Genomic DNA, 12,254 nt, shown 5'->3' with positions numbered 1-12,254 from the left:
AGACAACACTACTTTCATTTCCAAACAATGATGTAGGTATTACTTATTACTGTGTACTATATGTTATATTATATTCATACGCTAAGCTTATCGAAAACTCTCGGGACGCCGTGCGCGCACACCAAGGCCGAGGTGATATCTACGGTGAGCTCGACAAAGTGCAACGCCGCCGAACGCATGTGGACGGTGCCAACCGAGGCGGATTTTTCGCCCGGCTTTTGGAATCTCGGTTTAATCGAGTGGATGTAAACTTTCAAGACGTATTCCCAGAAGAGTTGCGCGACGTTGGAGATGGCAAGAACGGAGAGTTTGAGGATGAAGTGTCCGAGTGCGGCTTTGAAGAGGACGATGCAGAGAAAGGCGAGGGAGTTGCCGTCCTTCGATGCTTCCGAGAGGAGGAGGATTGGGGAGAGTAGAGTCGTCATTTTCGTCGTCGCTTTGGTCGATGTTGTCTGCGAAGCAGAAAGAGACGGTGGACGTCTCCACACGCAACCGGCGTAGAAGAACAACGCATAGAACAGCGTTCTCCACATGCGTCGATAACACATGGCCGCAGCGGGTAAGATTTTACCTCGGCTGTTCAGAGGCATCGGCACGAGCGCAATCAACGCGAACACGACCGCTGCCAAGGAAAAGCCCTGCGCGTTGCGCACGGACGTTGACGACAAACCGTGGTGCGTCCACTCCGCGGTCGGTAATGCCATGCGGAGAAGAATGGCACCTAAAACGACGCCACCTTGGACATTTGCGGGAGAATCGCCGTTCGCTAGTCTACTGACGACGATGAGCAACATAAACGCAAACGCGACGGCGTAATCGCCGACGACCGAGTACGGATTCTCCATCTCCCACAGCCACACTGATCCGTGTTTCCAACGCAACAAGAAAAACGGAATAAACGAGGCATTCATGCCCGCGACGGACGGCCACGCGTGGACAGATCCGGAGTTGCGCAAAGCACCCAAGGCGGAAACTTCGCGGTTACTGCGTATCGTACTCTTTTGCGTCGCCAACGCGCCTTTGCACAAACATCCAAAAGAAGACGTCAAGCAATACCAGAGCACTAAGAAACGCGCTTGTTTGCTCTCCTCCGCGCATACCCATACCAATACAGGCAGTGTGAACTCATAAAACGATCGCGATCCTAAATACGTACTAACGAAATAGAATAAGCGAACAAACGCGGATTTGTTCTCCGTCGGGTGCATACCGATGGAGCGCAACAACGCCGGCACCAATTGCGACGTGACGTTGATTTGACCGATGATGTAGCGACGGAACAAGTTGTGCGCGTGCAATAAGACGACGAGTAAAGGAACCGATAATGATGCCGGCTCTTCTTCGTAATCTCCTGAAACGAAGAAATTTTTCCACTCCTTTGTTTCGGCGACTTCCTCGTCCAGTTCAATCTTCCTCCGCACCGCTTCCAGTTGCGACGACGATGCTCTCCGCTGGTGTCCGTTACTATTGTTATTAGTGTCAAAAGAGAGTCTGTAATTTCCAGTATCTCGGAACGATCCTCGCTCAGACTGTCGAAACCGGTTCGGGTTCGGGTCGCGTTTTGTCGGCGATTTCAGCGCGTGCGCAGGCAAACACTTGAACGCTGCTTCGCCGAGTTTTTCAATGATAAATTCAACGTCGGATTCGTCCCAAGAAGCTGAAGCAAAGCATCGAAGCGTCGCTTTCGTTGCAGATGTGTGCAACAAAGCTGGTGCGGCGACGACGGGGTTATACTTTGCCGCGACGACGCCTACACTCGTCTGCGATCGCGCGTACTCGGCGATGTCTCGTATGATTTTGAACTCGTCCCCGGCGGCGCCTTCTGACACTAATCGAATAGGGACAACCGGCGATCCGGGATCGGCATCGGTGGTTAACCCGGGACAGTCCCCGGCGACTAAGGCAGAATGAAAACTCCTCGCTATGGATTGTAACTTCTCGACTCTTTCCGGTTCGGCGATAATTCGCTCGATGGCGTGTAAAGACGCCGTGGCTAAGTACGGCGGCAACGATGCCGAAAACACGTACCCGGATCCCATCAATCGCTGATACGCGACGACGCCAGTATCCCCGGCGACAAACCCACCGACCGAGGCGCACGCATTTTCTAAACTCGCGACAATCACATCCACCGCCGTAGCTGGCATGCGGAAGTGTTCGGTTAAACCTCTCCCGGTTTCGCCCATCGTCCCGAACGAGTACGATTCGTCTAAAATCATTCGAGCGTGATGGAAATTCTTCAAAGCGACGAGCTCTTTCAAAGGCGCGATTTTCCCGGTCTTTTCAAAGACGGCTTCGGTGATTAACCATCGTCTTCGGACCGGTTTCGCCAACCTCGCGGACGTGTTCCCATCTTCCGTTTCAATCTTGGCAAACACTCGCGCGCAATCCTCCGCATCCGCGTGATCGTACCATCGAACCTCCAACTTCGCCAGTCGTAAACCGGCTAAAATAGCCGGTCCAACCGCACGATCTACGACAGCGACATCCGATTTGTGCGTCAATGATTGAATAGCGGAGGATGCCGTGCACGCGCCAAAAGAATACAAAACCGCTTCGCCGACGTTCAGAAACTCCGCGATTTTGTTTTCCAAATCGACGTGAGGTTGAAACGTTCCGTAGAATCCGCGAGGAGAACACGAGCCTAACCCGTACCGACCGACGGTTTCCGCGCACGCCGAGCGCATGGTTTCGTCGTTGGTTAAATTAAGCATATCTCTCGTTGAAATCGTCTTTTTGAACACCGTCCCAGGCCGAACGTCGCCCTCCGTCGTGTGAATATCCCCGAGTTCGCGTTTCAATTCCAAACTCAATACTGACCCGGACGCTAAATCACCGAACGTCATCTTGTTTACCTTTTCCACGCACTCCTTGCGTCGGCTCAAGGCTAACTTTTTCGCTTTCTCAGACGCAATTTCCGCTTTCCTCTCCAACGCTTGCAAACACCCGCCGTCGCCGAACAGTTTCGACGGCGGATGTAACTTAAACTTCAAGCTCAACGTGTCCGCGATTTCGCTGATCGCATCTAACGCATTCTGTAAATCTTTCGTCTCGTGCGCCGCGGAGATGCAAAAGCGGACTCTAGGCAACGTCACCGGCGTCGCCGGCGCCCCAACCACCACCACCGCCAAACCTTTATTAAACGCCAATCGACTGAAATCCCCAATTTTATACGGTTGGTACAACATCACCGGCATAATCGGCGACGGATGGTCGCCGAGCACTTCTAATCCTAACTCTTTTAACCCGTTTCGAAAGAACAACGAATTCTCTCTCAACTTCTCCAACTTTTTCCTCCCAATATCTGTCCCGTCGTCGCCGGCGATGACTCGCAACGATTCTAAAACTTGCGCGCACACCGCCGCGGGCATTGCCGTAGCATCGGTGTAGCCTATCGAAAACCTTCTAATAGCATTGATCACTTTCTTGTCGCCGGCAACGTACCCTCCAGCTGCCCCGAACGACTTCGTATACGTCCCCATCATGATACTAATATCCTTCGGATCTACGCCGAGTTCCTCCGTCACCCCTCGACCAGTCTTCCCGATCGCCCCAATCGAGTGCGCCTCGTCCAAGTACACGTGCGCTTTGTATAATTTGCACACCTCAACAATCTCTTTCAAATTGCACAACTCTCCTTCCATGGAATAAATCCCTTCCACGACCACGACAATTTTCCCGTATTTATACGCGCCGTTGGTCGCCTCTTGCAAAACTAATTCCAAATGCCCCGCGCAGTTATGTTCAAAAGGAATAATCTTCGCTCCAGATAACCTCGCCCCTTCTACAATCGAGTTGTGGTTTAACTTATCCGAAATAATCAAATCTCCTTTACTTACTAACGCGGGTAAAACGGTACTGTTCGTCGCAAACCCCATCCCGACCACCATCGCCGCTTCTTTTCCTACGTACCTCGCCGTGTACTCTTCCACCTCCGTCAACAGCTTCGTCCTTCCCAACTCTGCCGCGCACGACCCGCTCGTCACTGGATTCTCCATCGCCGCTTTCATCACCCTCGGCGTGCAAAACGAATTCACCCCACCAAACCCCAAGTAATTGTAACTCCCCAAGTTCAAACATCTCCTCGACGCCGGCGTGTTGACCAACCGCGCGAAGTACCCTCTCCGATTATTCGGTTCCCGAATAGCCACGTCGATGAAATCTTCCGGAGGTGAATAAATCGGCCTGTTGAACGTATCCTCGATGTTCCCGTATAAATTCGCGATGTAAAAGAAATCCTTCGCCTTCCCTTTTGAGAGCGGTAACAAGTCGTTCCTTTCGCCGTTCTCGTCGTCCGTTCGCCAATCTTTTATCCCTTTGATTTGGTTGTAGCAGTTTTTTATCACCCCTTCGCTGACGTACACCACGTACTGTTGGTACGTCGCCAACGAGTGTCCGAGATACCGGTAGGTTTTTGCCGATTTGAACGAAGAGTTCGTCGAGTCTGGAGCGTAATCTTCGTACTCCATCTTTTTTCTTCTCTCTCTAAAATCTCTCACTCTCTCGTCTGACGTCTTCTTTTTCTCGAGCAAAGAAGAAGAATCTCTCGCTCTCGCTCGCTCTTTCCGTTTTGCGAATCAACACCGAAGAAACCTAATGAGAGACGCAAATTTCGGTTTTGTTTCCTCTCTCTCTCTCTTCTCTCTCGTTCTTCAAAAACACTCGCTCGGAAAGAAAGAAAGAAAGAAAGAACAACTTTAACTCTGGCGACTTAAGACTCTGGCGTACGACACACACGAGAGAAAAGGAGAAGAGGAGAAAAAAAGAAGAAAAAAAGTGAAAAAAAAAAAACGAGAACAACGAAGAACAGGAGCCACAAAATTCAAATAAATCTTTGAAAAAAAAAGGAAGGAAGGACCGAAGAAAAGGAGGACCAAAAGAGCGACTCTTTGTCGACTCTTTTGTTTTCATCACTCTCTGTTTCAACACGTGTGCGCTTCATCAAAATCTTCAAAATCTCTCTTTTGTCGCTTTGAACGACGACAAAACGCTCTGAACGACGGGGCGAAAAGAGCGCAGCGAGTCTCTCCAAAACGCCATCGCGTTCTCATTTGTATTCTTTGTATTCTTCAGAGTTTGTCTGCCAAAACGAACGACGCGACGAGGATGAGGTCGACGGCGACGGCGACGACTTCCGCGACGGTTCAAAAACAAAGTTCTTGGAAAACTGCGGTTCGGACGCGTTATGCTCACCGACAAAGGAGGAGAACGACAAAGACGACGACGAGAGCCAAAGCTGCGAAGAACGACGAGGACGACGAGAATGACAACAACAACACAAACGAGGAATACAATCTCGATCGGCCTTTACTCGTCATCGTCGAGTGCGACGGGGTGATGATTGACGTCCAAACCGACGGGCACAGGGTGGCCTTTAACGAAGCGTTTAAAAAAATGTCCATCATGAGCGCGGATTGGACGCCGGCAGAGTACGCGAGCTTGTTGCGTTCGGGCGGTGGGACCGCAGAGGGCATGATTGAGCGCTATTTTCATTTTTACGGGTACCCGCGCTCGGATTTACGCGACGAGGTTGTCGCCGAGGAGAACGATATGGAGAGCGCGTACGAGGCGTACGTTAGGAAACAACAAGGCGCAGACGCGAAGAAGGATACGTTTATGGGGGGTCCACAAAAGGGAGCGAATTTGAATCCAGTCGTGCAACCGACGTCGGATGCTTTGAGAATGAGACGACGGGAGTTTATAAAGGAAGTGGCCGAGACGAAGGACGAAACGTTTAGCGAAATGTGTCGAGAAGGCCGATTACCGCTTCGTCGAGGCGCTTTAGCGTTTATGGACGAGTGTTTGACGCACTCGAATCCGAACGTGAGAGTTTTGTTAGTTGGTGAAACGGCCTCGTCGCCAGGTGAAGGGGTTTTATCCGCGTGCTTGACGCAAATGGGCGAACTGCGCGCGGCGGGCGTGAGCGTCGCCGGGTCGCCGGAAACGCTCGCCGGGGAGGACAACTACGAGGACGCGTTGTATAAACGCGTAGAGCGCGATAAGAAGAAGAAAAAGGGAGAATTAATGGCACCTGAAGTCGGTGGAGACTTGCAAAGACAAAACTTTAGCAGCGACGTCGTCATCGACTCGAGCATGTTTTCGACTTCGCGAAGGTCGTCGCTGACGAAAGCCGCCATCCGCACGGCGAGCGAGCAGAGAGGCTTCGACGTTGATTTTGACGTCATTTTCGTCGGCGCGAGTAACTCGACGTGTAAAGCTGCCACCGAAGCCGGCGCACATTCCGTCGTCGTTCGAACGAGCGAGCAAAGAGGTGGCGAATTCAAAGGCGCCGACGGCGTCGTCGACGGTTTCGGCTCCGGCGGCGGTTTAACCATGCGCTCGCTCAAAGCGCGCATGGACGCGAAACGGAAAAAGCTCTTGATAGAAGAATAAAAAAGAATCAAAAAAGACGATCGATGATGATAAAATAATATTGACGACGATAAATGAGATGGTGATAATGATGATGATCATGATGATCATGGTGCTGCTTTTGTATGGTATGTGTGTGTGAAATTTAAAAAACAGCTGTGCGTACCACTGATACCCTAAACAACACAGTACAAAATTTTTCCAAACTCTGCTGAAGCGACACAAAATTTTGCCGCGGCTAGATACTATTCCATTAAAGAGATGCTTCCAGAAAGGGCACCTTTGTTACTCTCAGCCGAGGACGCGAGGACTTCCTCCTCCTCCTCTTCGTCTTCCTCCTCTTCTTCCTCTGCGAATTTGAAGAAGGGTATTGTCGCGGTCGTCGTCTCCGCGGTCGGCTTGACGTTTGCGATTGCATCATCGTCGGGGAAAAATGCATCTCTGGTTTCTGGCCAACACCACTTTTTAGGCGCGTATCCACCGGAAACGTACGCCAGAGACACGTCCAAGTACGATTTGAACTTACAATCGAAGACGGAAGGCGAAGAGCTGCCGATTTTTGTGCACATTCCGAAAGCTGGAGGGACGTCGGTGGAGTCTATGGTTGGCCAAGCGGGAGGGAAGATTGGTTCGTGCAACTCGGGCGATACCGCGGGGAAGAGACCGTTTGAGTTATCGGAACCTTGGGTGAGAGGTGGATCGGAAGATATGCACACCCCACCGGCGACGTATTTGGAAAACGGGTTTACTACGGTGAGAAATCCGTACACGAGAATGGAGTCGGAATTTTTGTGGGGGGTGGCGAGGTATACGCCGGACAAGTACGACGAGATGGCGGTTGGCTATAGCGAGGACACTTGTAGAGAGTTTGCGACCTTTATTAAAGACGTGAGCAATTTTGCCACGGGACATCCGCTGTTGTCGTGTTATTTAGAAAATCATTACTCGCCGGACGGGATGCAAGAGTGTAACGCGCAGTATTTTCCAACCGCGTCGGTGCCGTTGGCACACTCGCACCACGTGCCGCAATACGTGTTGGCGAGGAAAGTGAAGACGGTTTTCCCGTTGGAAACGTGCGTGCAAAAAGAAAGTGGGACGTGTGTGGACGTGAACGTGGAGTCATCGACGTACGGGAAGACTATGCCGAACTTGTTGGCGTATTTGCAACATTACTTTTCGCCGAAGATTACGTATTACGAAGGTAACGGAGTTGGGTTGAGAAAGGATTTAAAGAAACCGAGCGTGAAAGGTTGCTGGACAGACGGAAGCATCGACGCAGAAACGTTAGGCAAGTTTCAGTTGGGATACTCTCCCGATTTCAGGGCGTATGGGTACGATTTGATGCCGCCGCAGATGGACGGAGACACCGCGGCGCTAGGGGGGATAAATTACGAACACCCCGCGGTGAAAGCGGTGAGTAAGAGTTTGGAAACCGTTGAGAATCTTTTTGCGTCGTCGTCGTCGTCGTCACCAAAGGCAGATACCGAAGAGACGGCAAGTTTGGCGTCTTCCAGGCATCGCAGCGGCAAACACAATCGACACATGAACTCTGAAGTTTCCGCGAATTTAGGCAGCGAAAGACTGTTGGCCAAAGATATCGAGTTCTTTCCCACCTGCCCGATTTAAATAAAGTTAATACTGTTTTATAGATTTTTTTAAGAGGAAAGAGTTGTCGTGTATATGTATATTGTTATTCACGTGTACCTGTATGTACCACCTGTATGGTAGTACCGCATAAATAGCATCAGTGGTTATTCGTATTATTACACAACCGCCACAAGGAAGAGGCGTTAAAAGGACTAATCGTATCGAGCGAATAAAATTTCGCAACTACTTGCTCTCGCCGCCGCCTCCGTTTGACCCGCCGCTGAAACTCCCCGAGAATGAACCTAATTTACCAAGAAATGACCCGCTCGACTTTTTCTTCATCCCTCCTCCGCCTTGAGAAGAAGGATCGCCTAACAACGGCGTCGTCATCGTGCCTTCCCCTTCTTTACCTAAAGTCGCCTCCCGCATCCCTCTCTCATTTCTGACCTCCTCCATATCTCTATTCTTTGCCACGTTGAACAACCCAAATCCAACGACGGCGATCCCGTAACCCCCAATTTCCATCCACGTCAACGTCTCTCCGTAAACCACCACGGCGAACAAAATAACGCACGCGTTTTTTATCTGCGACATCGCCTTGAACAACGTCGCCCCGGCGTTTTGTACCACTCCTAACCCGCTCAAAGTCACCAAAAAACCCAACCCGGCGCTAATGCAAAACAAATACCAATAATCGTGCACGACTTGCATGTGTTCTCGATTAAACAACGTCTCTCCTTCAAAAATGGCCGTAAAGATTGTCAAAAAGAGCAACGTCGCCGGACAAAAATAGTACATCCCTTCGATCAAACCCATTTTCCGATTGACCAACAACAACTGTATCCCAACCGACCTCAACGCCTCGCTCACCTCTGCGATAAACATGCACAGCAATCCCATGACGGTAAAATGCATCTCCCCGTAACACGCGATCAACGACCCGCACACGATGACGCACAAAGCGCCTAAAATTTTCGCGTTGTGCCTATCCAGCCCAAACGCGATCAAAACGCCAAACGTAATCACCGGCGCGAACGCTTTCAGAACCTGTATAAACGCTAACGAGAGATAAAAATACGCCATATTCGCCGCCGCGAGTGAAAACGCCGTCGCCAATCCAATCGGCAACACCGACGTCGTCCACTCTTTCAAACTCAAATTATGCACCAAAGTCGTCCGCTTCGACCACACCATCCCTAAGGAAACGAACCATCCGAACCACGAACCTAAACTCGACACGAATATCGCCGAGTGAAAATTCGTGTTCATGATCAAGTGCTTGTTCGAGATCACCGTCGTCGCGGAGAAGAGTAAGTACGCGACGCCGTAACACAACGCCCAGAAGATTTGACTCTGGTCGTACGAGGACGTTTGCATCATTTTTCCCATTGTGATGTGTGATGTTTGTTTCTGTGCGCGCGCGTGTGTGTGTGTGTGCTCTCTCTCTCCTTTTCTCTCTGACGCTCTCTTCTGAGTGCTCGTCGCAAAGTACTCGCAGAACAGAGTGGTGATGTTTATAAAAACAGCGCGTTGATCTCTCTGCGGTAAAAGCCTCGAGGCGTTCGTGTGAACGACGAAGTCTTTTGACGCGCCCCCTTTTCCTCTTGCCAAATCATCCTTAGGGTTTAACACCCTAAAACGGTGACGACAGAGAAATTTTGTTGGGAAACGAGCGTTACGACACACTCACGCGCGCGCTTTGGTGTTGCACTTTGGACGACGACGACGACGACGACGGATCTCTTTTCTCCTCCTCCTTCTCCTGGTTGTTTTCGTTTGTCGTCCTGTTGTCTTCTTCGCTGATTACCACCACTTAAAGTCACTCGTTGATGATGAATACGGCGTGGAAGAGTGAGAGTACGAACGAGGCGGAGGCCGACGAGGACGACATCACTCTCGCGAGAAAACTGCAAACTCCCGTGTCCAAACAGATAGCGCAATCGTCGGTGGACCCGAGGAAAGATTTACTTCGCGAGCGCGAGCGAGCTTCGTTTAACTCGAGAGAGTTGGAAGTTTTATTAGCCGGCGGCGTGGAGAACGTCAAGCTGAGAAAACTCGTGGCGGAGACGTTAACCAAGGACAGAGTTTTCAAGAACAAAACGAGCGAGAAGTACTCTTTGCCAAGGGAGGAGCTGTACAGGACGACGCTGGAGAAGTATTTGGAGATTCCGAGAGTCGCGAGGGAGATTTTGGCGAAGATTCATGGCGACAACGGTGGCGGTGGCGGGGGGGGTAGTGGCGGCGGTGCGACGCGTAGTCGTAGCGGGAATAGCGGGGATAGCGGGAACGGCGTTAACAAGAGTAACAATAACAAGTTGATAGCCATCGCTCGCGTCGTGCGCGAGTTCATCGACGAACCGGGCGGGCTGGATTTACACCTCGGGATGTTCATACCTACCATCCAAGGGCAAGGAACGGACGAACAGAAGAAGTATTGGTTACCTAAGTGCGTGAATTTAGAAATTGTTGGGACGTACGCGCAAACGGAGTTGGGCCACGGGACGTTCATCAGAGGATTGGAGACGACGTGTACGTACGACGTTCGAAAGAAGGAGTTCATCGTGCACTCGCCGACGTTGACTGCGACAAAATGGTGGCCGGGAGGATTAGGGAAAACGGCGACGCACGCGATTGTCATGGCGAGGCTATTCGTGCCTTCTTCTTCTTCTTCTTCTTCTTCTTTTGCTTCTCATTCGGAACCGGTATTCTCAGATAAAGGCATTCACGCGTTTGTCGTCCAAATTCGGTCAACAAAGGACCATTTGCCGTTGCCAGGCGTCCAGTGTGGAGATATCGGCGATAAAATGGGATATAACGCGGTAGATAACGGGTTTTTACGCTTCGATCACGTTCGAGTACCGAAAGATGCCATGCTTATGGGTCACTCGAAAGTATTAGACGACGGGACGTACGTCCCTCCGCCAGTCAAGAAAGCGGCGTATGGAACCATGGTATTTGTTCGATCCGATATCGTCATGAACGCGGCGTTATACATGAAGAAAGCTGTGACGATTGCGTTACGATATAATCTCGTGCGACGTCAATCCAACGCGGATAGTAAGAACAACAACGTCGAGACACAAGTGTTGGATTATCAACACTCGCAACGAACGCTCTTTCCTATTCTCGCCTCTTCGTTCGCGTTTCACACGACGAGCGATTATATGCGAAGAATGTATTTTGAGTTTCTGAAACGTTCGCAGTCCTCCGAGAAAGATTTTGACGCCTTGCCGGAATTACACGCGACGAGTTCGGGCTTAAAAGCCTTTTGTTCTTGGAAAACCAAAGACGCGATTGAGAGTTGTCGACTGACGTGCGGCGGACACGGATACCTTGCGAATGCCGGATTTGGAACCACGTTTGCGAGTTACGCACCAAACGTCACGTACGAAGGCGACAATAACGTTTTGTGTTTGCAAACCTCGCGTTATTTGCTCAAAACCATGCGCGCGTTGCAAGCGAAATTAGTCACCGAGGTCAAACTGGTTGGCCAAATGAAGTATCTTTCCGAAAGTGGCAACACGTTTACCTCCACCCTCGGGCACGAAGTAGGCATTCGCGACGAGGACGCTTTGTTGCGCGCGTACGAGCATCGAGCTTGGCGTTTGTGTTCGCAAGCAACCGCCCGCGCCGGGAACCTCTCCGTGGACGAAGCCATGCGTTTGGACATGGTAAGCTGGATTAAAGTCGCCAAATCGCACTGCGCTTTAGTCGTCCTCGCGAACTTCTTCGACGGCATTCACGAAGCTGAAAAACTCAAAGTGAGCAAAGAAACCATAGCAGTTCTAAAACGCCTCGCCACGCTCCACGCCCTCTGCGGCGTCGAAGACGAACTCGGCGACTGGGTCGAAGACGGCTACCTCGAAGCCATGCAATGCCAACTCGTTCGAGAAGAAATCGCCCAGCTCCTCCAAGAACTGCGCCCAGACGCGGCAGCCTTAGCCGACTCCTTAGGTTTGGACGATTACTTCTTGAACTCAACCTTAGGCGCGAGAGACGGGAACGTTTACGAAAACCTCTTCGCCGCCGCGCAAAAAGCGCCGTTCAACAGCTCGCACAAGCCGCCCGGTTACGACCATTTGCTCTGGCCTCGATTCAATGCGAGTAGTAATAGTAACACTAGTAATAATAATAAAGGCCGTTCAAAGCTTTAAACGCGTGTGTGAAGCATTCATTGTATATGTGTACGCATACGCGTCTACGCCTCACAAAAAGCTCCTCTCTCCTCTCTCCTCTGCGCTAAATTTGACACCATTTCACACCACACCCGGTAAAGGAGAAGACCGCCACAAGAA

At 50.9% G+C, this 12,254-nt stretch overlaps 5 protein-coding genes across 5 annotated transcripts; 3 read left to right on the top strand and 2 right to left on the bottom strand.

Moving 5' to 3' along the window:
* Window positions 1-74: 74 nt before the first annotated feature.
* On the bottom strand, window positions 75-4,469 carry Bathy01g02760 (predicted protein; the record flags this gene model as incomplete). Its single annotated transcript, XM_007515326.1, has 1 exon — window positions 75-4,469. The coding sequence occupies one exon, from the start codon at window positions 4,467-4,469 to the stop codon at window positions 75-77; it is 4,395 nt and encodes a 1,464-aa protein (XP_007515388.1).
* A 637-nt stretch (window positions 4,470-5,106) lies between these two features.
* On the top strand, window positions 5,107-6,393 carry Bathy01g02750 (predicted protein; the record flags this gene model as incomplete). Its single annotated transcript, XM_007515120.1, has 1 exon — window positions 5,107-6,393. One exon carries the CDS (start codon window positions 5,107-5,109, stop codon window positions 6,391-6,393), a length of 1,287 nt encoding a protein of 428 aa, XP_007515182.1.
* A 240-nt stretch (window positions 6,394-6,633) lies between these two features.
* Window positions 6,634-7,998, top strand: Bathy01g02740 (unnamed protein product; the record flags this gene model as incomplete). Its single annotated transcript, XM_007515055.1, has 1 exon — window positions 6,634-7,998. The coding sequence occupies one exon, from the start codon at window positions 6,634-6,636 to the stop codon at window positions 7,996-7,998; it is 1,365 nt and encodes a 454-aa protein (XP_007515117.1).
* A 204-nt stretch (window positions 7,999-8,202) lies between these two features.
* Bathy01g02730 (Drug/Metabolite transporter superfamily) lies at window positions 8,203-9,348 on the bottom strand (the record flags this gene model as incomplete). The annotated part of the gene is made up of 1 exon (XM_007515308.1): window positions 8,203-9,348. The coding sequence occupies one exon, from the start codon at window positions 9,346-9,348 to the stop codon at window positions 8,203-8,205; it is 1,146 nt and encodes a 381-aa protein (XP_007515370.1).
* A 443-nt stretch (window positions 9,349-9,791) lies between these two features.
* Bathy01g02720 (predicted protein) lies at window positions 9,792-12,113 on the top strand (the record flags this gene model as incomplete). The annotated part of the gene is made up of 1 exon (XM_007515673.1): window positions 9,792-12,113. One exon carries the CDS (start codon window positions 9,792-9,794, stop codon window positions 12,111-12,113), a length of 2,322 nt encoding a protein of 773 aa, XP_007515735.1.
* Between the last annotated feature and the right edge of the window lie 141 nt (window positions 12,114-12,254).

The sequence above is a fragment of the Bathycoccus prasinos genome (genome assembly GCF_002220235.1).
Source record: "Bathycoccus prasinos genomic : Chromosome_1".
In the NCBI taxonomy this organism is placed as follows: domain Eukaryota; kingdom Viridiplantae; phylum Chlorophyta; class Mamiellophyceae; order Mamiellales; family Bathycoccaceae; genus Bathycoccus; species Bathycoccus prasinos.
This window is presented reverse-complemented; position numbering and strand designations above follow the sequence as displayed.